We start from the raw sequence: 27,495 nt of genomic DNA on the forward strand, positions 1-27,495 counted from the left end.
ATCGGTATTCTCTGTTGTTTAGATATACATAAGGTTAAGGTTTAGTATCGGTATCTCCTGTTGTTTAGATATAAATAAGGTTAAGGTTTAGTATCGGTATCCCCTGTTGTTTAGATATAAATAAGGTTTCGTTGTTGTATCGGTATCCCCTGTTATTTAGATATAAATAAGGTTAAGGTTTAGTATCGGTATCTCCTGTTGTTTTAGATATAAATAAGGTTTCGTTGTTGTATCGGTATCCCCTGTTGTTTAGATGTAAATAAGGTTTCGTTGTTGTATCGGTATCCCCTGTTGTTTAGATATAAATAAGGTTAAGGTTTAGTATCGGTATCCCCTGTTGTTTAGATATAAATACGGTTAAGGTTTAGTATCGGTATTCTCTGTTGTTTAGATATAAATAAGGTTAAGGTTTAGTATCGGTATCCCCTGTTGTTTAGATATAAATAAGGTTTCGTTGTTGTATCGGTATCCCCTGTTGTTTAGATATAAATAAGGTTAAGGTTTAGTATCGGTATCCCCTGTTGTTTAGATATAAATAAGGTTAAGGTTTAGTATCGGTATTCTATGTTGTTTTAATGATGCTGAAAATTCTGTACTCAATAGCGTTAACAAACCATATCTCATCAAATCTGAGCGTTGTTAATGGATCACAAGCAGGTACATCTAGCAGCACGCGGAAGATATCTCGACGGAAGTTGGTCCTTGTGGACTTAAAACAATAAAAAGCAAGCTCATACTCGATTGTTGTGAAGTACTTTTTAACATCCTGGTTTCATAACTCGTACATAATGTGTCAACGCAGGACGAGGATAGCCAACATGGCGGGGCTTTGTTTTTGTGTTGTCATTCTTGTGACGATTCCAATAACAAGATCATCACAAGGTAAGCAATACAAAACAATAGACACTTGTCTGTGTGTATGGTTTAGTTAAGCAACAGACTAATTAACGTTGCTGTCTATAATTACCTGACCGTCAGGTAACCTTAACATTCACTTTATATTATCTTCCAAATTGTCCTTACGGAATTTGTATATTTGTCTCAAAACCCATGCATTGCACGGATTACCTTGCTGCATAGTGTTAAGACGACGTCCATGCACTAAAACGTCTTTCTCGTGTCTAGCTTTGTGACATTTTAATACATTTCTGTCTCTGATTCGTGGGCCGTGATAGCTCAGGTAAAGATCCGAGATGTCGGTTTGTATGTGCTGTCGTGGTTGTGTCCTTGGCCAAGACACGTTACCCTGGTTTCTCTGGGCGGCATATAATGGTTCTCCCGTGTTTTGTTCAGTGAGGTAGTCACCAACTACTACAACGAGACCCAAACTCAAAATGACACTCAAACATCATACCTCATTCAGGGCAGAGATCCTGGCTTCCGTTATAGTCTTTACATCAAATACCTAATGATAATTTATAACGTGTTTTAAAACGGGTTTAATAATTCTCATTTATTCTCTGAACAACAAAGTAGCACAGCGAGGTTATCAGCAGGTATGACCAGTGACAAATCTCCATGCGGACCCCAAGTCCTGTGTTCATAGAAGACTCACAAAATGTATGGAAAAGCTGACTATTAACACTACGGGACGCGTTGTTTTAGCAATACAGTTGAAAAAGACTCGTGAAAATCAGTTATAGACAGATAACTGTATAACTGTACAATACAGTACCAATCAAGATTTGTTGCTGAACATCAGGACAATGACAATTTCTTATTCCCGTAAACAGTACAGTGTAGAGGACACGAATACAAACTAATGGATGACAATAATACATTGTTAAAACGGGATGGAGTTAATCATCTCATATTTATATTGATAATAAAAGCAAATGAAATACAGTTTGGTTTGTTTTTGCTTAACGTCCTATTAACAGCCAGGGTCACTTAAAGAAGTGCCAGGTTTGGAGGTGGAGGAAAGCCGAAGTACCCGGAGAAAAACCACCGGCCTACGGTCAGTACCTGGCAACTGCCCTACGTAGGTTTCGAACTCGCAACCCAAAGGTGGAGGGCTAGTGATAAAGTGTCGGGTACACCTTAACGACTCGGCCACCGCGGCCCCTGAAATACAATCCAACCCACTTAATAAAAACTCTTATAATACAAAAACGCCCTTAATACGAATGAAAATCAAATACCCTGAAAAGTTCATTTTAAGTTGCGTAATTGAATAATATACGGAATTTAAATATACAGACACCATCGGTCGTTATAGATACACGTAGGACATCGTTATCAACATGCAGTCGTTCGTGTAGATTTGACTGCACATTTTTACAAGATGACATATTTCCTGTGCGAGAGACTGTCTAGAATATACTGCTTAGTGAATCATTACATTTATGTAGTAATAGCTGCAAGTCTAGTGGTGTGAAATCATTCAGGTTTCGGTACAGTTTTTGGTCTATATATACTTATTACAGATATGATATAGATTCTAATTATGATGGTAGTGACGGTAATCTATCCAATGTGATTGGATCAGGTCTTTATCTAAAGTACAACATTTCTCTCTTGGTCTGGCACGGGATATGTGAGTTTTTTGTTTTCCAATGACTTTTATACAATTACAGCCTTCTGATAAGGTCGTTACATTGTTTGATTAACTTGATATTGCTTCCGGTTAATAAAACTATGTAATAATCGGAATCAAAAGGTTTTAATAGTTTTATGATAAAATGAAGGTTTTGATTTTTGATAATCACGCAATGAATGCAAGTAACACTTGTACATTTAATGTTAGAGGGCTGGTCCATGATGTAAATATCTAATCAAATCTTAAATTTCAAATACTACACAATCAAAAATAAACTAATATAATAAAATGCATTCAATACATTAATTATTGCGATAATTTAATATTTTAACAATCAATTATTGTTTGTTATGTTTTAAAAGCGTGCAAGATATTTTACACCTTTGGACAATACCTGTAAGGGACAACAACTCATAATTACTCTATCTTTACAAACACTCAGTCAACCAACATTTGTTTACCAGCTTTTTTGCAAGATCGGTTAATATGAGTTTTTATCAGGAATCACGTCACACTATTTTAGCTAATCAGAAAGTGGGGAAAATATTATTTTATAATAAAAAGTGATAATTTGAATACTGGGTAAGAAACATTTTATCATATCTCAAAGTCTAGTTGCTTCCAAGGTCGGGAAAATTGTAAGTTAGCCAGCTTAAATAGGAAATTTGATGAAGAGAATTTTGTTTTGAGTTTTCTGAGATTAAATGAGGTAACGTTTTTTAGTGATTTTGTAGTAGAGTTGAATTTTAGTAATATTATAGTAGAGTTGAAGTTTTAGTAATTTTGCAGTAGAGTTGAAGTTTTAGCAATTTTGTAGTAGAGTTGAAGTTTTAGTGATTTTGTGGTAGAGTTGAAGTTTGTAGTAGAGTTGAAGTTTTAGTAATTTTGTAGTAGAGTTGAAGTTTTAGTGATTTTGTAGTAGAGTTGAAGTTTTAGTGATTTTGTAGTAGAGTTGAAGTTTGTAGTAGAGTTGAAGTTTTAGTAATTTTGTGGTAGAGTTGAAGTTTTAGTAATTTTGTAGTAGAGTTGAAGTTTTAGTAATTTTATAGTAGAGTTGAAGTTTTAGTAATTTTGTAGTAGAGTTGAAGTTTTAGTAATATTGTAGTAGAGTTGAAGTTTGTAGTAGAGTTGAAGTTTTAGTAATTTTGCAGTAGAGTTGAAGTTTTAGTAATTTTGCAGTAGAGTTCCAGATTTTATTACAGAACAGCGATTAGCAAGCGGTTCTAAACCGCTCTTAGAGTGTAATGCATTTCTACTTACATAAGATGGCAAACCAGTAAATAATTCGAGTAGTTTCTAACTGAAGCTTTTTTTTCTGTTCATCTGGGTTACCGAGAGAGTGACAATCCCAAACCTCACAACAATATTTAAATTATGGAAAAATGTATTACTGATAGATTTTGAACTTACAACTATTGTTAAACAACTGGAATGGAGACTCCAGACTCTCAAGATAGAGACTACGAAACAACACGATGGATGTGACCGCATATGGTGATACAGCTTCACATCTTATCCACCTGGAGTAATAAATCCAGGATAATGACAATTATATACCCGTGTATCATATACTTGTGTTTCCTGAACATTAACATTCAATTTCATAGCGGGACATAAGTGATTATGATATACTTTGAGAAATTGAACATGTGTGTTCTAAACAGTATATACAAGTGTAATTTAACATTCAATTTCATAAAGTGACTTGAACTTGCTAGGATTACGATTAGCGTATACTCGTGTTAAAGGAAGTGACAATTATATAGACTAGTATTTCTTTGTCGTAATAAGATTGAACTATTTATTACATGAATAATTTCGTATGTGAAGACTGCGTATATGAGAACCGCCGATATACCTGTATCATGCAGTGATTACACAGTAACTTTGGTGATATTGTGAACTTTATCCGTGATTTCAATGATTTGTGCTTTATTATTCAATCAGTTTCATGATCATACATGGTTTGTTTTACTTGAACAATTAAAATGTCATTTAAAGTGTTTTGTTTTTAATCGTTTTCTCTTACATGTATATATACCTGTTATATATCACCATGAAACAGGTAACGTTGACTTAAACTTATTGATAATGTGTCCTTTCAATGTAAAGGTTAAAATTTAACAAATGTATTTTCTGTTTATAATTAAGCATTGATGTCATTTTTTTAGTTTCATCGGGGTATGAAACAAATTTTGTTTGCAAACTTCTGTATGAATCCGCGTACATCAACGCTTATAATTAATTTTTGAAAATGATTTTCTAATTTAAAACATGTTTTATGTACAATTTTACTGGTTTTAAATGGGATTCTGTTTCTCAAATCAATACGCAACGTCAATTGTCGTACTGTGACGTCACATTTTTCGCGCCATTCTCGGAATTTCTTTCATAGAAGAATGAAAAGAATTTTTCGACCAATCACATTTGAGTATTTACCATGAAAACAAAGAAAAATTAGTTATAACATGATAATTATGATAAAGTGTAAAATTTATACCAATGAAAGATATAGAAAAATGAACTATTTTCACTAATCTATGAAAATTTGAGTTATTCTATTTTAATATTTTTTTTAATTATATAAAAGTATTTGTGATATTTATATATTTAGTATACATTATCTACAAACTGTTAACAACATGTAGCACAGGTAACCTGAGAATCAATTACGTCATCAAAACAGGCTATAACTTACCTGTAATTAGTGCCTATTGTTCTCTATTGTTCCTACCCCCCATGTTAAACTAGGATATGTTGGCTGAGTGGGAAGACACCAACTAGCCACGTGATAAGACATTACAGCATATTCTGTCGTATTTGAACTCTAGACCAATGGACTGATAATGGGTCTACAATAGTTTTTTTTTAATTCATTTCATTTCAAACTCGTTCTTTGGATATTTGTTTATATCTAAAAAGCTGTGGTTTCACTACAGCATTTCTCTACTTTGATTTCTTTTCTGTTTTTTTTTCAGTGACTAGAGCGGGACGTTCAGGTCAGCAGCAACATGCAGGTAGCTTGTGCTCCAAGTGTGTATGCTGGCCACACAAAAATGACTATGACACCTGCAATGAATCCAAGTATGTATACATGTACATGTTAACCTGAGGATTCCATATACGTTTTTACCCAAAAAAACCCACAAAAACCCAAACAAAAAAACTCTAACAACAAACAAACAAAAACTGTTACATCTAATATGCTTTACACATAATAATTATTCATTTCAAAACATGAACTCGATGAAATAATATAAATGTGGTGCCCTTGTGAATGTTTAATTATTTTATTTTATTTTCTCCAAATATGAAGAGCTACAGAAATAAAGAACAAAACGCGTACACCTCAAACAAAATTGGAATAAATAGACTGTATTGAGGTTCATTATCCTTACATAGTGACACACACACCCTAACGGGCAGACACACACCCTAACGGGCAGACACACACCCTAACGGGCAGACATACACCCTAACGGACAGACACACACCATAACGGACAGACACACACCATAACGGACAGACATACATCCTAACGGGCAGACACACACCCTAACGGACAGACACACACCATAACGGACAGACACACACCCTAACAGACAGACACACACCCTAACGGGCAGACATACACCCTAACGGACAGACACACACCATAACGGACAGACATACATCCTAACGGGCAGACACACACCATAACGGACAGACACACACCATCACGGACAGACATACACCCTAACGGGCAGACATACACCCTGACGGGCAGACATGCACCCTAACGGGCAGACACACACCCTAACGGGCAGACACACATCATAACGAGCAGACACACACCATAACGGGCAGACACACACCATAACGGACAGACACACACACCATAACGGACAGACACACACCATAACGGACAGACACACACCATAACGGACAGACACACACCCTAACGGGCAGACACACACCCTAACGGACAGACACACACCATAACGGACAGACACACACAATAACGGACAGACACACACCATAACGGGCAGACACACATCCTAACGGGTAGACACACACCATAACGAGCAGACACACACAATAACGGGCAGACACACACCATAACGGGCAGACATACACCCTAACGGACAGACACACACCATAACGGACAGACACACACCATAACGGACAGACATACATCCTAACGGGCAGACACACACCCTAACGGACAGACACACACCATAACGGACAGACACACACCCTAACAGACAGACACACACCCTAACGGGCAGACATACACCCTAACGGACAGACACACACCATAACGGACAGACATACATCCTAACGGGCAGACACACACCATAACGGACAGACACACACCATCACGGACAGACATACACCCTAACGGGCAGACATACACCCTGACGGGCAGACATGCACCCTAACGGGCAGACACACATCATAACGAGCAGACACACACCATAACGGGCAGACACACACCATAACGGACAGACACACACACCATAACGGACAGACACACACCCTAACGGACAGACACACACCATAACGGACAGACACACCCCCTAACGGGCAGACACACACCCTAACGGACAGACACACACCATAACGGACAGACACACACAATAACGGACAGACACACACCATAACGGGCAGACACACATCCTAACGGGTAGACACACACCATAACGAGCAGACACACACCATAACGGGCAGACACACACCCTAACGGACAGACACACACACCATAACGGACAGACACACACCCTAACGGACAGACACACACCATAACGGGCAGACACACACCATAACGGGCAGACACACACCCTAACGGACAGACACACACCCTAACGGGCAGACATACACCCTAACGGACAGACACATACCATAACGGACAGACACACACCATAACGGACAGACATACACCCTAACGGGCAGACACACACCCTAACGGACAGACACACACCCTAACGGACACACACACACACCCTAACGGACAGACATACACCCTAACGGGCAGACATACACCCTAACGGACAGACACACACCATAACGGGCAGACACACACCCTAACGGACACACACACGCCACAACGGACAGACATACACCCTAACGGACAGACACGCCATAACGGACAGACACACACCCTAACGGACAGACACACACCCTAACGGGCAGAGACACACCATAGCGGACAGACACACACCATAACGGACAGACACACCCTAACGTACAGACATACACCCTAACGGACGGACACACACCCTAACGGACATACACACACCCTAACGGACAGACACACAACCCTAACGGGCAGACACACACCCCAACGGACAGACACACACCCCAACGGACAGACACACGCTAACGGACAGACACATACCCTAACGGGCAGACACACAACCCTAACGGACAGACACACATCATAACGGACAGACACACAACCCTAACGGACAGAGACACACCCTAACGGGCAGAAACACAACCCTAACAGACAAACACACACCCTAACGGACAGACACACACCCTAACAGACAAACACACACGATATATAATAATAACAGGACACACATCATTTTATTTCATTTTATAATTGGATACTAACGCCACCCTCATAATACCGATATATATAACTGTATACACCAATGTTAATTAAACCAGTCTATTTGTACACTTAGTTTGTTTTCTTGTATACGAACTCTGAGTTTTTTTATCTTGTATTTGACAAATTCCGTATAGCGCGCACTTTATATGTTTTTGGAAAACATTTCGGCAGATAGCCCGCTTCATCAGATAGCCCGCTTCATTCGATAGCCCGCTTCATCAGATAGCCCGCTTCATCAGATAGCCAGCTTTATCAGAAAGCCCGCTTCATCAGATAGCCCGCTTTATCAGATAGCCCGCTTCATTAGATAGACCGCTTCATCAGACAGCCCGCTTCATCAGATAGCTAGCTTCATCAGATAGCCCGCTTCCTCAGATAGCCCGCTTCCTCAGATAGCCCGCTTCATCAGATAGCCCACTTCCTCAGATAGCCCGCTTCATCAGATAGCCCGCTTCATCAGATAACCCGCTTCCTTAGATAGCCCGCTCCATCAGATAGCCCGCTCCATCAGATAGCCCGCTTCATCAGATAGCCCGCTTCATTAGATAGCCCGCTTCATTAGATAGCCCGCTTCATCAGATAGCCCGCATCATTAGATAGCCCGCTTCCTCATGATCAGATAGCCCGCTTCATCAGATGGCCCGCTTCATCAGATAGCGAGCTTCATCAGATAGCCCGCTTCATCAGATAGACCGCTTCATCAGATAGCCCGCTTCCTCAGATAGCCCGCTTCCTCAGATGGCCCGCTTCATCAGATGGCTCGCTTCATCAGATAGCCCGCTTCATCAGATAGCCAGCTTTATCATATAGCCAGCTTCATCAGATAGCCAGCTTCATCAGATAGCCCGCTTCAGCAGATAGCCCGCTTCATCAGATAGCCATCTTCATCAGATAGCCATCTTCATCAGATAGCCATCTTCATCAGATAGCCCGCTTCATCAGATAGCCCGCTTCATCAGATAGCCAGCTTCATCAGATAGCCCGCTTCATCATATAGCCCGCTTCCTCAGATAGCCCGCTTCATCAGATAGCCCGCTTCATCAGATAGCCCGCTTCATTAGATAGCCCGCTTCATCAGATAGCCCGCTTCCTCAAATAGCCAGCTTTATCAGATAGCCCGCTTCATCAGATAGCCCGCTTCATCAGATAACCAGCTTTATCAGATAGCCCGCTTCATCAGATAGCCAGCTTCATCAGATAGCCAGCTTCATTAGATAGCCCGCTTTATCAGATAGCCCGCTTCATTAGATAGCCCGCTTCATCAGATAGCTAGCTTAATCAGATAGCCAGCTTCATCAGATGGCCCGCTTCATCAGATGGCCGGCTTCATCAGATGGGCCGCTTCATCAGATGGCCCGCTTCATCAGATAGCCCGCTTCATTAGATAACCCGCTTCATCAGATAGCCCGCTTCATCAGATAGCCCGCTTCCTCAGATAGCCCGCTTCATCAGATAGCCCGCTTCATCAGATAACCCGCTTCATCAGATAGCCAGCTTCATCAGATAGCCAGCTTCATCAGAAGGCCCGCTTCATTAGATAGCCCGCTTCCTCAGATAGCCCGCTTCATCAGCGCTTCATCAGATGGCCCGCTTCATCAGATAGCCCGCTTTTCTCAGATAGCCCGCATAATTAGATAGCCCGCTTCCTCATGATCAGATAGCCCGTTTCATCAGATAGCCCGTTTCATCAGATAGCCCGCTTCATCAGATAGCCCGCTTCATCAGATAACCAGCTTTATCAGATAGCCCGCTTCATCAGGTAGCCAGCTTCATCAGATAGCCAGCTTCATAAGATAGCCCGCTTTATCAGATAGCCCGCTTCATCAGATAGCCAGCTTCATCAGATAGCCCGCTTCATCAGATAGCCAGCTTCATCAGATAGCCCGCATCATCAGATAGCCCGCTTCATCAGATAACCCGCTTCATCAGATAGTCCGCTTCATCAGATAGCCCGCTTCATCAGATAACCCGCTTCATCAGATAGACCGCTTCATCAGATAGCCCGCTTCCTCAGATAACCCGCTTCATCAGATAGCCAGCTTCATCAGATAGACCGCTTCATCAGATAGCCCGCTTACATTTAAGGACGTGCTAGGTTTTGGAGGTGGTGGAAAGCCGGAGTACCCGGAGAAAAACCACCGGCCTACAGTCAGTACCTGGCAACTGCCCCCACGTAGGTTTCGAACTCGCAACCCAGAGGTGGAGGGCTAGTGGTCCCGAGTGGTACGAAGCAATCCTGCAACAGTGTAATAAAGAGGATTACACGCATCACACAGTAAAATAAACATTATTATTATGTATAACATTATTATTATGTATAACATTACAAGCTAACCGGTAATAAGTATTTATATATTAAAGTATTTTAACGGTAAAAATTGTAATCCAGACGATTCTGCCGTTGATACATTTATTATGAGGTGTTTACAAAAGGATACGATATTAACGTGGCCCTGTGGTCGGGGTCAGCTTAGGGAGTCAGATCAGACCTGCCATAGACATATATCTGTATATATGTCTCTGGACCTGCAGACCAGTCAATTTTAAACAAAGATGCACCCTGTACATGAGAAGTACAAATATACTTGATAGAAATATCCCGCAATTAAGTAATTAGATCGACTATGGATCAGAATATGAATTATTTTTATGACCATATCCGTAACCGTAATCGTCATTTTTGACGGAGGTTTAATAACCAAAGAAGAAGAGAAGAAACTGTAAAACGAAAGTAGGTCTAGCCCAACTACATAGGTTACGATACGATAACTATGAATTAAATCTGTGTTACTTTCCGTTGTATTTTAGCACATTGGTGTCTCAAAAATAGCGAAAATAATCCGGGAATGTTCAATGATCTTCTGTTTTTAGTATCGTTGTGCTTTCCGTGTCACGTTCTAATAACCGACGCCAAGAAATATCATACAGCTAATGGACCGAAGTGTTATCCACTCCAAACCTCCATTTATCGACTAAATATGCCTGATTCTATAGCCTGAGCCCCGTTCGATTTGCACTCTTCTCATTCTAGAATATATCTTCTGGTCACTCGATTTGTAACTCTTCTGCTTCTGGAAGATCTTCTACTCTTCCGTCTCAGAGCTGGAAGATTTATCTTCCAAGATGGCGGCGACCATGTTTTAAGTGTGCGAGTGATGAGTTTCACTAGAGAATGATTTATAACACATACATGCACATGTTTGTGTCATCGTGTTTGAGAAAACTTAAAAACTTGCTTATTTTTTTTTCATTCTCCCGGTTTACTCGATTTACATATAACGGAATACGATCTTCTTAGAAGAGTGCAAATCGAACGGGGCTCGGTAGACTTATGGTTACGTCATCAAATGCATTTCCCGCGAAATTATTGGGAAATCTAAATCAATATTCTTAAAATGATATGAAGCGAAAGATATAGAAAATGTCTAAATAAAAACATTGTGATCAGTAGTAAGTACAACGTTAGAGTGCATTGTAAATAATTGCTACGATTCGCTAACCTAATGCATAAGTAATTTAAATCAAATTATTTTAAAATCCATATTTCGTTTCTATTATAATCTAAAAATTTGTAACACAAGATCATTTAGAAGCTTTGCAGTACTGACTCTTTCAAACGCACAGATGTTTTGATTTGAGCAAAGATGGCGACCCGAAGCTGTGAGGCGGTTTGGATTGGAATTAAAATGCGTATATTTCGGCAAGTAAACATCGTACAATGTCCCCGTGTGGTCAGATCATCTAATTTTGTCATAATGTATTCAGAACAGTTGTTGTTTGGTCGCTACGGTCATTAACATAAAAATTCGGATTATTATATAAATACTTATTTAATTATTATGTATAATATTATTGTTATATATAACATTATTATTATGTATAACATTATTATTATGTATAACATTATTATTATGTATAACATTATTATGTATAAACATTATTGTTATATATAACATTATTATTATGTATAACATTATTATTATGTATACCATTATTATTATGTATAATATATTATTATGTATAACATTATTATTATGTATAGTATTACTGTTGCATAACTCACAATCAAAAATTGAGTAGAACCCTTTGGAAGAAGTTAAACGATATAGTCATACATTGGTGCTTAATACACCATGTTACACAAGCTGTATATGATACAATCACGCAATATTATAATCAAATTTAAAAGAGCAGCCGTACACTGATTTCAGTTGTAGTAATACACATCACAAGATTAATTCATAAATTACAAACAATATTTTGACAAGAAGTTAGATCCACTAATCAGCCAGCCTATTTTTAAATGCAATGTTATGTATAACAGGAAAGACTAATAAAATGTTTGTCTACTCAAATATATATCTATCTAACGTTAAATTACATGACGCCACTTGTGTTGAAGGAGTAATGATAACAATGGATTTTATTCTAAAGTCCTCCAGGTCGTATGGGGATCAATCATAACTAAGAATACCACCGATAAGTGTTATGTAGTGTGTACTTGAATGCTCACATACAAAGCTATTACGTGACCAGCTCTCGTGTTTACTCTGTAAAATATATATACAAGTATCTTTGTGTATAGATCCACAATAATGACACAATTATGTATTTTTATTATCAATATCAGCACAATGATTGACAATATTTTTAAAACATATTGTTGAAACCGTAAAGTACTTAGTTTCCATATGACATATGGTTGTAATTCATTATATTAAAAAGTCGCTATCGGCGTTCATTCTTTCACAAAGATTAAACCGTTAATGGCTTCTTACGTGGTCATCGACTAAACGCTTCCATTGACATTTGTTTGATAAAACACCGTTCCTTAAAAATTCACAGAAAACATCATGCGAATGGTATTTTTGTAAAATATTGATAATATCGGGGGGAACCACTGCTAAAATGAGATATACTTTACACTTTAACAATTGCTGAAGTGATCAAAGGACTCAACGTACATGGATGGGCCCCAGAACGAGTAACTGAGTTATATAGATACCTTACATAGTTAACACTACTAGTATACTAGAAATCTAAAATAATGGAGTACTGAGCAGAAAACAATCACTTACAATGTACATATGATAAACAGCAACTTGAAAATATTTGATACATGTCAGTCATAGAACACTGGTACATGTGGGCAGGAGTGTGATTTTTCATTAAACATGATGAGTAAGAAGTGAACAAATCTTTTTATAGCTAATCAGATGCCTTATCTTAAAGTTTAAAATAATAACAATCCGCCACGTGGCCTTAAAATCGTTATTGAATAATGTCACGATTTGGGCGTCAGTTATAAGCTCTCAATGATTGCAAATCTATAAAGTTAATTTATATTGTGACTTCGCCAACCAAATGTAAATATTGGTGTGTACTCCAACAGAAGTAGCCAGAAGTGGTCGGATGGCACCGTGGTAACACAAATGCCTTTCACCTAGACGACCGGGGCTCGATTCCCCGATCGGACGTGAAAGGTATGGGGTCACCTGCCCGACCACGTGAGTTTTCCCCGGGTACTCCTGTTTCTTCCCACAGTAAGACCCCTCGCGCGCTTCTATCCAGTTTCAAACGCACTTCTGTTAAGATAACATTAGTTTCTTTTTTTTTTGTGATAATCGTTTTTCTAGAGCAGAATAGAAATGTAATAAGTGTTTTGTTATTTTCGTTTTAGAGGGAGGAAAGAAAAGTTAATCATCAATCCAAATCCTATCCCAAACAACTGTAGAGGAAACTTGGGTGATTGCGATCATTCACAACATGTTTCAACAAACGCGTGTAACGTTAGTGTAATATGTGATGGTAAGTACCTCAGATACACTTAATTGTTTTGTTTTTGTTTTTATTTTCCCGGCATTTTACAAGTCTATCAACAGGATGTACCTATACATGTAGATAAAACTGAAGGACCTCCGAAGGTCTTTGCTCTCGTTTGTTTCTGACAAGCTACTAAGTATATATAACTCGACTAGAACAATCATTCTTACGACGTAATTCTTGGTGTATTTCATCCGTACCTAAACGAAGGTTTAAACACCAGCCTATAATTTATCTGGTGGAAACTGAGTAATACGTATATGTTCTACCAGTCAGAGGCCGGGAAATAGCGACTATTTTGTTTAATACAAAAACAGGAATCGTGTTAATACAGTTAAGATTATAGCTATTTAGTTTGTGGTGAATAAATCTACGTACCATTTCATCAAAATCGCAAAACACTCCAATGTCGACATTTAGGTGATTTGTCTATGATTATACTTAATTGCCATTTTTCTGTAATTCCCTCAATATGTGAACATTGAGTTTTTTTACCTTAAAACTGGATATATATTACTTTTGAATTATGTTTTATCTGTTATTTATTCAATAAAGTTTCAATAATATGTAGATACTACTTATCATATGATTGACCCGTTCTGTCATGTAAGATGGCCATGTCATATTTTTTTACTTACTATGATCTATGGTAGGACACACATATGTAATAAAACTATTGTGAATCATAAATAATTCATGACGTCACACATTTGTCTCTGCTGAGAAAACTATTCCACGCGAGTCGAACGACGACGTTATTGAAGCATTGAACTGCCTTCTTTGATAAGTTATATTCCTATAATTCTCACAGGATTGTAGACATAGAGGTTACACAACGAGTGGTTGTTGGATATGGAATCTATTTCACACGAGTAAGTTATTTTTTAAAAGTTACAAAAGACACGAGCTTTAGCGAGTGTTTTTTGCAACTTTTAAAAAATAACTTACGAGTGGGAAATAAATTCCATATCCAACAATCTCGAGTCGTGTGACCTGTTTCTACCACAATAATATCGGCTTGAATCAAAGGGAAACGTGGCCAAGTGTAATTTCGCGTATGCAAATAAAGTGTACCGGTGACGTCCGGGACCCGGTGATGTGACGTCATTAGATTATTGATGACGTCAATAACAATTGCAGCTTGGGTCAAAGTTCACCGTGTTAGCCAATCAGAATGCGTACAGAGTTTATACCACGTGTGGTATAAACAGATTGTTAATCAACAGCTGTAATGATTAACTGATTGTCTGAGAGTTGAATAACACGGGGTAATGTGGTAGAAAACTGTATAACGCGTGTTCATTATGAATAATTTGTCTGCCATCCTATAAGAATTATAGGACAACTTTCAAAAAAGGCGGTTTAATAGATGTACACATATTTCCGTTTTAAATCTCTGAAGACTTTCTTACATTCAACCTGTAGCAGCGATATCGCATTCCAGGTATTGGTTACACCATAGTTTACGAGTTCTTCAGAATATAACCAACAAGGCACGGAGTGCCGCGTGGGTTATACCTGAAGAACGAGTAAACTATTGTGTAACCTACTTGTATCATAGATGCGACATATTACTTTCATCGAGAACAATGTTCAATTATCTACAATGTTAAAATGTACACTGGGCTAGCTAGCATAGGAATCTTTCACTCCTGGGTTGGTGATGCCTACTTTATTCTGATTGGCTACTGATTCTGTTAATCCAGATTGATGATACACATTGACACGCCTATTTGAAAATGATTGGCTATTTCTTCTGTCAATCCTGAGTTGGTTTTGATTTTTGATTTATCATTCTTTTTATCAAATTTTGGATTACATAATTAGCCACCTACTCACATTTTTATGCCAAACACGCTGATTTAAATGTCGGATTTTGTAAAGAATTTTTATTTTTATTTTCTGAATGACTTTGATGACTTGGACGACGTTAATCTGTCACAAGTTCTTGACAGATATGCAATTTCTGAAAGTTTGGATTTAGGCCTAGAGGACTATTCCTTTGGAAGTTTTAACGTGGAATTACCCAAAGAAGGACCGGAACCCACGGAAAACACAAAATCACGTTTCGGACCGCCCGTTGATTCGGAATATATACAGGACTTTATAAAGTCAAAGGAAAACAGAAATACGAGAAAAAACACAAACTGGGCAAAACGTGCATGGGACGAATGGACAAAAAGCAGAGATGTCCCTGGCCTTCTTACCATGAATGATTTACAGATGAACCATTACCTATCATGCTTTGTGATAGAATGTCGGCGACAGGACGGAATAGAATATCCAGGTAACAGTCTTTACCAACTAGTATCAGGATTACTGAGATATTTAAGAGAGAATGGTGTGATCAGCATGAATTATTTGGATACAGGAGATTTAAGATTCCAGGGTTTTCGGAAAACGCTGGACGCAAGGATGGAAGATTTGACATCGCGTGGAATCGGTGGTAGGAAAAAGGAAGCTGATCCAATTTCTTTGGAAAATGAAAACGTATTGTGGGAAAAAGAACAGTTAGGGGGTAAGTCGTCCCAATCTTTGTTAAACACTGTCTTTTATTTCAACTGTAAACTATTTGGTTTGCGTGGAATGGATGAACATCGTATATTATGCGGTGAACAATTTGTGTTGGGGGCAGACGAGTTGGGAACTTTGATTGAATTTCAAGGTAGAACGTCAAAAAACTTTGCTGGCGGGTTAAATCAAAGAAAGATACAGCCAAAATGTATGAAACATTATTCTGAGGCGAGAAGCGACCGGTCACTGTATGATCTATATGAACTTTATCTCGAAAAGGTTGGGAAAACGGGAACATTCTATAGGCGCCCGATTCAGGGAAAAGACATGAAATTTTCCAGTCAGGTTGTCGGTGTTAACAAACTCTCGACGATTGTGAAAACGATGTGTACAAAAGCGGGGATCCAAGGAAACTTTTCCAATCATTCCGGGAAAAGAACCTGTGCCACATCACTATTCCAGGACGGAGTAGACAAACAACTTATTATGCAACGAACTGGCCACAGGAGCACTGCAGTACGGGATTATAAGAGAAAATCTTCTGTACAGGAAAAGGAAATAAGTTCCCTCTTAGAACCTCCATCTAAACATTGTAAAATGTCTTTTGAGGATGCTCTGAGCGTTTTTGGAGCCAGTGACACAAATGAAATAAAGACTGAGATCACAGGTACGTCTAAAAGCAATGAATTAAACCTTAATAATTGTACAGTGACAATCAATTTGAAATGATTTGTTAAAATTGCACTGAAATAGCAATGTTCAAAGTTATTAAAATTAAATGTATCGAAAAAAAAACTGAAAAATGTGTGTTTGTTTTTAAAAGTACATGGCAACCTAGACAGCTTGTTATACAGTGTTGCAAAATGACCCCAGTACATGCTGTGTATAATTACAACACTGGGAAATAGGTCATAATAAGAACCCATGTTCTTACTAGATAACAACATGGGTTCTTACTGGAAGAGGTCAGCTCTTCATAACATATTCCAAGGACAAGATGAATGAAATATGACACATCTATGATACAAAGTCAAATTTCGCGCTGTCAATGGGGCCTACTCTTGTGACGTCACGACTACGGTCGATCATTCCCGTCAAAACAAGTAGATTGTGGAAAACATCAATTTGATTTCAACATTTTAATCAGTATAATCCCTCATGAGGATACACATTCGCATTGATCAATCGCATTTTCTTAATCCAGTAGTACACAATTTCGTGACGTCAAAAATACACTTGATATAGTGACATCAGTCAAAACGACGTCATTTAGTGATTACGTCATGAACATTGTTCTATATATCACTACACCAATGGAAATTACTGGACAGTTATATGATAACTTCCTAATTTGTTTAGTAAGGTTATTTAAGGGTTAACTGTTATATCTTTTTTACGTTATTGAGCAATAACACAAAAAACTGCGGTGTACTCTTTTCATAAACCGCGAAGCGAAGCGGTTTATGAAAAGTGTACACCCCAGTTTTTTGTGTTATTGCTCTTCGCGGTTTATGAAAAGAGTACACCCCAGTTTTTTGTGTTATTGCTCAATAACGTAAAATTTTTTATTAAAGTTAACCCTTATAATTTAATTAACAACGATAAGAAACATTTTCATTAAGTTTAACATGTTTATTTTGCTCCAGATATTTAAAAGCACATCGATAAATACAAAATCCCGTGAACAACGATTACTCCGCTGACGTCACAGTCATTATTTATGTTATGAGATGATAACATAATTTTTTGAGCCAATGAAAATGCTTGTTACAAGCAAAATTAAATTATATAGTGACAATGTACAGCAAATGGAAATATGTAGAAATTATTGGAGATTTCTTCTCATAGATATGAGTTCTGTGATAAACAGAATCTTACACTACTGGCTATATAATATGGAATATCAATAATTCGATATGGACTGTCCAAAGGGCGTGTGGCATATCAGATTATTGAACTTGTTTTACATTAATAAGTTCAATATAACACTCATGTGAGATCGTCTATCATTTTAAGACGCAAAAAGACAGAAAATTCCTCTGGATGTCGACTTAGCGCACTAGTAGCGTCTGCCAATATTAACAATTACGACTATTACTAGGTGATTTGGTGGCCTACAAAACGTGCCGTATCTTTTTTATATAGAAAAAGAGTGGATATGATTTCATTTTGCTACAAAAAACACTTTTGGAATGCAATAAATACAGAAAAAGTAACCGGAAAGACATGTTTTATCTTATACTTGAAGTGTTCAATATCCGATTTTAAACAGGCGCGGTTCGTCTGAATGGTTACCATTCCGGGCATTCCCCCAATGGCAGAAAAAGGGTTGAGGTTTTCCGGAAACATGCCGACGGATCCTTCATGTGGGCAGGTGTCTGTTTAAATGGCTGGTCGGATATCAACACCGACGTTGTATGTAAACTATTTGGATTCGGGTAAGTTGGATTACGCCTTGGATTAATAACCGTGAGAGCTAAACAACTGTTAGCTAAAGGCTAGCTACAGTAATACCTCCTCTCATTTGCATTTGGGAAATACATGTAGCACCCATTTTCCTGGTAAGTCTCTTTCTTATTCTCACCCTTGGTCCTGAATCGCGATGGAAGAGAGAGACAGTTTCAATAGTTAAATGAATTTCATTATAATGTTTTAGGTCTTTGACCGGCCAATAAACCACGTCTCAGTTATACCTGGTTACGATGAGACACTATCTCAATTTTGACCAATCAGAAGTCTCCACCATGTTTCCTAGTAATGGTTTTGGAAACACCCGATGTCTTAAATTATAGGCGTTCATAAGTAATATAACTTTACCAAGATAACATTCATCTAAGCATTGATTGACCATTACACAAAACCTGTGTGTGTATATTTGTTGAAATAGACAGATAGGAAGACACTGAAGAGCGATGTAGTTTCATAAAATTTTGTTAAGCATAGTTCTAAAAGAAATTACTTTATTGGGATTTTGAAATTGTTGTTAAACTGCGATAAGCTTAACCCTGCATGTACATCTTTACATATTCTCTAACATTCTTGTGTAGTTTTATTGAACGTGTTAAACTATTTTTCGAGGATAAGTCCGGACCAGATCTGTCTCACTTAGTTGTACCAGGGGCCATAACTCCGGTAAATTACTGACAATGACTTTCAGGGAGACACAGGAACATGTCATGGATAACGTGTGTAAATATTCGTTGATATCCATGCATAATCCTGGGAGGTGGCGTTACATGTACATGTACAAATGTGTCTACAGACAGACATGCCGATACCTGTATAACGCCCCGCCCCTCCGAAACCTTCGCGGAGTTTACAACCATTGTCACGACCTGACCCTACAGGGCACCAGTAGAGGTAAATCTATTGGACGAATTTGATTGGCTTAAATATCCCATTGATTATCAGAATCGTTTAAGATCTAGTCTCGTTCAACCGGATTCTAATTGTTGACTGCGCATGCTAAGCCGCACAGAGAGTCTGGTCCAATTCGTTAATTCAGGACGAGACACATCAAAATTTTGGTAATGCCTTTGAATGATATAAACCCTTTTCAAAATTAAAACGGCCATGCCTGAAAGTTTCTCCTCTGTAAGTGTTGAGTTCCCTTTTCCGTTGATTGTATGTTTTAGAGTAATGCCAACCAATTTGGAGAAAACCTTGATGAAATATTTTTTCCACAATCGGTTAGAGGTCGTTTTTCTTTGTTTGAGTTCCAAATGTAACACAATTAACTGTATGGCCACTCTGTGGCATTATTACACAGGTTTGACACCTTGAATGGCCTAATTACACAGGTTTGACACTTTGAATGGCCTTATTACACAGGTTTGACACCTTGAATGGCCTTATTATACAGGGTTTGACACCTATGAATGGCCTATTACACAGGTTATGACACCTTGAATGGCCTAATTACATAGGTTTGACACGTTGAATGGCATTATTACACAGGTTTGATACCTTGAATGGCCTAATTACACAGGTTTGACACCTTGAATGGCCTAATTACACAGGTTTGACACCTTGAATGGCCTAATTACACAGGTTTGACACTTTGAATGGCCTTATTACACAGGTTTGACACTTTGAATGGCCTAATTACACAGGTTTGACACCTTGAATGGCCTAATTACACAGGTTTGACACCTTGAATGGCCTTATTACACAGGTTTGACACTTTGAATGGCCTAATTACACAGGTTTGACACCTTGAATGGCCTAATTACACAGGTTTGACACTTTGAATGGCCTAATTACACAGGTTTGACACTTTGAATGGCCTAATTACACAGGTTTGACACTTTGAATGGCCTTATTACACAGGTTTGACTACATATGGATGTAACGTTTGGTTTAACAGACACGGAAGCACACAAGCAGGGACGATTAGAAATTCAGACACAGCAATATGGGACCGCGTCATCTATAACTGCTCCGGTAAAGAGTTTCACCTGTCTAACTGTCACAGATACACGGAACAGAGAAATTGTACAGCTGGCTACGTCATCGTAAAGTGTACGAACACAGGTAACATGTCATATAAACAATCTCTGCAGGTTATATCTCCACAATTCTACCAAATTCTGTTAACAGAAGCTCGTTTCTATTAATTACTAGTAATAAAATGTTTGAGGATAAGATATATGCTATACCCTGTATTTTGATATTACCAATCAATAAAAACGAGTTGCTGTTGTTTAGATCTAGCTTTAGGGACGTTACAACGAGACATCGGCCAATCTGTAAGGACGATTTGATTTGTAAGAGTTATGTCTGAAAAAGAAACCAGTTGATATTTGATTGACGTCTAAAAACAGCTAAACATACACACTAAGTATGGAAACCAATGGGTAAGTTGACGGCGGTCAGTCATCATGGGAAAAAAATAACAAAAAACAAAGAACAATGGTGTCTCCGGCGTTGTTGTGAATCCATTTCACCTGATAGGTACTGATTCGGTCTCTTTGAACACATTGTCATATATTCAGCACAACCACAGCATTTCGTTTGAATTGATTAGAAATTATAAAATATTTCCCAACAATCGTCAATATAACATTATACCAGTTATATACTGTTTCTATGCTGATGATAGCCATTCTAACATTATACTAATGCTATACTGTTTATGTGCTGTTTATTGTTATTAAAGCATTATACAAGTACCTGGTCTATACTTTTTTTGCTGATAATCATATTTATATAACTATTGGTTGAAAGCTACAAAAGGGCTACACAATACCAGTTATTGTATAAACATTTGAGTATTAGAAAATGTATATTGCTTTTCTATATTCTCGGTCAAAAGTCGAAAGACATGATGATTCATTAGGACTGGGTTTTAACGCGAGCTGTACAGACAACACAAGCTGTATGACTAGTTTGGTTTGTAAACATAGAGGAAAGTACAGTGTCTGCAGATGTGGGAACGAAACCAAATCATTCTGGAATTCTGAAAAGAAGGCATGCCTAGATAGTAAGTACGTCATCATCAGTGAGGTACTGACCGTAGGCCGGTGGTTTTTCTCTTGGTACTCCGGCTTTCCTCCACCATACAAACCTGGCACGTCCTTAAATGACTCTGGCTGTTTATAGGACGCTATAACAAAACAAAAACAAACAAACCATCATCAATGACGTCATGCTTCACATTGCATTGTTTAATATCCGCTGATATCGATCTTATGAAACAACATATATCCAATTACCTATTTTTGCTAAATCTTTGCCATTTCAGTTCTGTTTTGATTTAACAATGAATTAACTTTGAGTTTGTACAACCCCAAGAATGGCTAATAAATACCGAAAGGAAAAAAAAAAAACAATTACAAATTATCTGGTTTACTACTGGGAATATAAAGATGAATATCATAATGGTGTAATTGAAAGATATGGAACCATTCTGTCGTCTGTAATTTATCATGCAGCTACGATTATTACGCTGATTATAGAAAACAATAATTACCTTTGTGTTATAAACAATAATAATAATACATGTACAGTAATGACCGACCATGATGATGGTACAGCAGATGTTTTTTCAGTAATCAAATAGTGAAATACATTACAATAATTCCAACCACGATTTATACTGAAATTAAACACCGTAGACGGTGAATAGGAACAATAGGGACTAAGAGGAGACAATTGTTGTATGAAGTTTTGATCTCTCTCTCATCACAGGAAAAATAAATTGTAAAAATCGTAAAAAGTACGATTTTTTTTCTGCACTTTATAACATACATTTTGTAAAACGATCCAACACGAATTTGCCAGGAAAAACTAATTACAGAAAAAAAACGAAAATGATGACTGTGATACAGTGTTGTTTATCTGCCATTAACATTACTATGTTTATCCCCTCATTGTGTTGTCTGCGTGTAATCCCATGTGTTTTCCTCTTACAATTTTTTCAATATATTTCTCAGAAACTGGAAGTGCTGGATTCGTGTATACACGAGAGATTTGGTTGGATGGTGAAAATTTGAAACGTTTTAATAAGCGTTATGAGCAAGTTATTTTGTCGCGGTGGTTTTGAATCGGATAATAGATTTCTGTATCAAGTTTGTTTTCAATGATCTATATTAAGTTTGGCGATAACAACACTATAGTATACAATCTGAACAGTTAGTACACGTATTACCGAAAACAAAATATTTCGTTTTGACATGAATTCTAATAATTTTAAATATATATTTCAGAATCCTCAATAAATGGAAGTTGTGACTCAAACGAAGCCTGTGTTGGCAATCTCTTGTGCAAAGGAACCGGAAATAGATCGTGTAAATGTGGAACCGATGATGAATTTTGGGACACAAGAAAAAATACATGCCAGCAGAGTAGGGTGAAAGTTTCTCCTTGGTCAGAATAGAACGTTAAAGTTAAGATCAGGCTCATTCAGATATAATTTGGCGAAGATAATTAGATAAATCGGTGTAATAAAACAATTCCGTAATGTTTATGATTATGTTTTAAAATATCAAGCACATTAAATGAGTATTATAGAGTTATAATTATCTCATAGTTTGAATTTAAAAGATAACTTATCATTCATACTATTTATTTGTTATTTAGAATATTCCTTCTCTGCCGTGTTTGTGTCCACACTTCAAACCTTCCAATCAGCTCGGGATTTCTGTGCTGCAAACGTAGGCGGGAAACTGGCTTCATCTGACGAAGTTGAACAGTTGTTCTCCGGGTGTTTGGGAAATAATACAACCATATGGATAGATAGTATTTCACAAGATATCGGTACAGTATAGGATAAAATATTTTAGTGTATTGGCTTCATTTAGTGACAATTGAGTTATACATTTTCGGTATATTATAGCTGCTTTTGAGAAGTCCAATCGTTTTTACAATTCAATGCACGTGCGTTTCCAATGGTTATATATAAAGAAAAAAATACTGGAGACAAATTTGAAATATTTAATCTAAAATACTGAATGTATATTGAAATTTCTTAGTTAATGATTAGCTTGAATATTTTTATGGAGATATAAACAGTAATACAAAATACGCTTTAATTAAAATAATCCAATTTTGTGTGTGTTATACCTCCATAACATTAAAAAATATATTCAAGTTTAGCCTTTAATTTAATTCACTGTATACAGTGGACCCTCTGTACATTATCTGTGCAAATCTACTTTCATTGACAGCAACTGACTCTTTTCTCTTAGAAATTATTACGCCACTGTCAGAAGCGACGTTACTAACGGCGACGTCATGTTTTACAATATGGGATGATAATATCATTTTTACAATATGGGATGATAATATCATTTTTACAATATGGGATGATAATATCATTTTTACAATACGGGATGATAATATCATTTTTACAATATGGGATGATAATATCATTTTTACAATATGGGATGATAATATCATTTTTACAATATGGGATGATAATATCATTTTTTACAATATGGGATGATAAAATCATTTTTTACAATATGGGATGATAATATCATGTTTTACAATATGGGATGATAATATCATTTTCACAATATGGGATGATAATATCATTTTCACAATATGGGATGATAATATCATTTTTACAATATGGGATGATAATATCATTTTTTACAATATGGGATAATAATATCATTTTTACAATATGGGATGATAATATCATTTTTACAATATGGGATGATAATATCATTTTACAATATGGGATGATAAAATCATTTTTACAATATGGGATGATAATATCATTTTTACAATATGGGATGATAATATCATGTTTTACAATATGGGATGATAATATCATTTTTTACAATATGGGATGATAATATCATTTTTTACAATATGGGATGATAATATCATTTTACAATATGGGATGATAATATCATTTTTTACAATATGGGATGATAATATCATTTTTTACAATATGGGATGATAATATTATTTTCTAAGCCGATGGAAATGCTTGTTGTGGTATTATTGGTTATATTGGTTATATTGATGCGAAATTTATTTAATACAGGACGTCAAGAGTTATGTCCCTTCGGAATGATGTCTAAAGGAACATTGCACCTGGAAAACACAACAAATTGTTCGGAGGTGTTTAGTTCCCTTTGTGTTATAAACAGTAAGTTGATAACATGGCAGTTCTAAGATTACCGTGTCGGTCTGTTCCAGTGGATTAAAAAGTTACTTATCGTTTATTTCGGAATTTCAAAAAGGATCTCGATATTGTCAGACTTTATCAACATTTCCATTGAAATTAGTGTAATTTTGTGTCAAAGGATATTCCAGGTATTCGCTTACATTTATAATTGAATCTAATCGATCTCATATTCTCAACTGAATTCATGTTAGTTCTGAAATACTTCTTGTAATAATGAATCGGCGAACAAGTTCTGAGAATAATATCATGAAATACTTTTAAATCAGCTGTCTTATGCGTATTAATTATGGTATATTTTTGTCTTATTGTCTTATAACTCCATCTCACCAGACACTGCCAATACCACTGATTCCAATTGTCTCCCGTTCTATCGACCCGAAGCAGTGGACACGGATCCCTTATCAACGAGTAAGCAGTCATTTTCATGTCCTTCCATCAAAACTTTAATAATCTGAGCCGTAATATTTCTCCCAGAATATCTATACTGCCATCAATACTTTATCATTGTACTACATAAGACTCACAGGAAACCTAGTGTGGGTCCTTTAGGTATCGGTGTCGGAAACGCTTTGTCTTCCTGAGCTCCTGGTCCCGATGCCGATATTAAGGGAGGGAAGGGGCTTCACATGGCTCTTCCTTTGATGTCTTGTTCGTTTTATTGTTGTTTTTTCTTGCCTCGATATACTTGATACTCCAGTATCTTTGTAAATTTTTCTGGTATTTTCTCGTTGTTTAATAACAACACAACAAAGAATAGCAATGACAAACAAATGACAAAGCCGAAGGCGATAATACAAACTAACAAGTCAATAATACAAACTAACAAGTCAGAAGGTAAAAACAAATATATTGAAATTAACGTTCAGTATATAAGGGTTGCTCACCGTATAGTTTACAGTAGTGTAGCTTAAGAGGACCATTACATCAGTTACAGGCACAGCGTGATATTCAGTATATCAATTTCTTACCGAAATCATATCAGGCTTGTGATGTTTATTGTTGTTTTTTCTAATTTTTATTTCAGGTCCGTTACTTTGGCCGATTTTCGTTGGACTGTCAGTCATTGTCATCATTTTGCTGGTCCTTGCAGCTTTTTATTATAAAAGGTATACATTGTAAGACTCCGACAAAACAAGACCACCCGCTCAATATAAAATTTCTCCTCTTTGAGAAGGTCAATACCGCACTGTTTACGGTTCACATGGTAAGCACACGTGTATTACAATTATATTAAGACTACAGCAACCTTGCACGACAATACACTAGCATTTACCATTACACCATAACGACAGTGCTATACATTACTGACTATTTTGATATAAACATTGTATTTGCATCAATATATACAATAAAACCGAACACATGTTTTCTTATATAAACCCCTTTGACAGCCTGTAATAGCATGCCTTGTTTTTGTGTATTGAATAGGAAAAGGGGAAACCGTTCCAAACACATGGTAACGTACGCCCATCGACAAACATCCAATTCAGGTGTGGATCTGACTCATAACGATGGTGTTCCCAATAACGTCAATGGAAAAGAAGATTACAGCCTCGCGCAACCTGGTCATTCTACTCAAGGGGAAGAAGATGTTTATAGCTTAGCGCGGGCTGAACTTAATGGTCCAGGGTCAAGGTCAACAGCGACGGCGACTGATCACTATGGTTACGGTGTACTTGGCGGGCATCGCGCGGATAATGATGGGATTTATTCACACTCCAGACAACTGAATAACACAGAGGAGTATGACACGTTTATCAGGAAAGACAGGAACACAGATGTTAATGACATATACGATCACACACGAGATCTTGTACAGGAAAATCAGTATGACCAATTCAAGAAACGCCACGAATATTAAAAAGGGATGATATCGGTTGGAGCGTCGGTTTATGAAAAAAAAGACTTACGAATTTCATTACAGGAAATATATTCATTATAATGTTGCAATTAATCTGTACGCAAATACTAAAGCTAGAAATGCTAAGACTGATTTTCTCACATATCTTTGTCGGAGTAAAACAAGGGAAACATCTCTACCCATTTTGTTCTCAATATATTGAAATAATTTAGAAGAATTGATAATGCAAAATAATGTTGACCAACTTCATTATATTGGTTATATATATTTCAAGAGCGCATGGGTACATTTGTTAAAGTATCTATTTTGCTATAGGCAGATGACATTGTTGTTATGTTAGAAACAGCTGAAGGTTTTCTGAATGTTTCCCGTGAATTTAAAGCTTAATATTTGGAAACTTAAACTTAATCTCAATAAAATCAAAGTATTGTATGTGTGTCTGCAGGTAGGGCGTAAGAATTGTACCTGCTGCCCCCATTGCATGATCGTAAGAGGCGACTAAATTTGGGATCTTATCT

The 27,495-nt window shown here is 37.1% G+C and overlaps 1 protein-coding gene across 1 annotated transcript; it reads left to right on the forward strand.

Moving 5' to 3' along the window:
• The first annotated feature begins 809 nt into the window (after positions 1-809).
• Positions 810-27,495, forward strand: LOC117339405. Its single transcript, XM_033900972.1, has 12 exons — positions 810-882; positions 5,518-5,623; positions 13,819-13,946; positions 18,748-18,913; positions 20,842-21,008; positions 21,790-21,957; positions 23,183-23,320; positions 23,556-23,732; positions 24,973-25,077; positions 25,447-25,524; positions 26,141-26,222; positions 26,545-27,495. Exons 1-12 carry the CDS (start codon positions 819-821, stop codon positions 26,975-26,977), a joined length of 1,812 nt encoding a protein of 603 aa, XP_033756863.1. The 5' UTR covers positions 810-818; the 3' UTR covers positions 26,978-27,495.

Source organism: Pecten maximus, chromosome 12 (assembly GCF_902652985.1).
Source record: "Pecten maximus chromosome 12, xPecMax1.1, whole genome shotgun sequence".
Taxonomy (NCBI): domain Eukaryota; kingdom Metazoa; phylum Mollusca; class Bivalvia; order Pectinida; family Pectinidae; genus Pecten; species Pecten maximus.

Excerpts from the sequence above, each read along its gene's own strand:
- LOC117339405 (XM_033900972.1), top strand. The coding sequence starts at position 819 with ATGGCGGGGCTTTGTTTTTGTGTTGTCATTCTTGTGACGATTCCAATA. Across the intron at positions 13,947-18,747 it reads CGTTAGTGTAATATGTGATG|GCGCGGTTCGTCTGAATGGT; the intron begins GTAAGTACCTCA and ends GATTTTAAACAG. Across the intron at positions 18,914-20,841 it reads TGTAAACTATTTGGATTCGG|ACACGGAAGCACACAAGCAG; the intron begins GTAAGTTGGATT and ends TTGGTTTAACAG.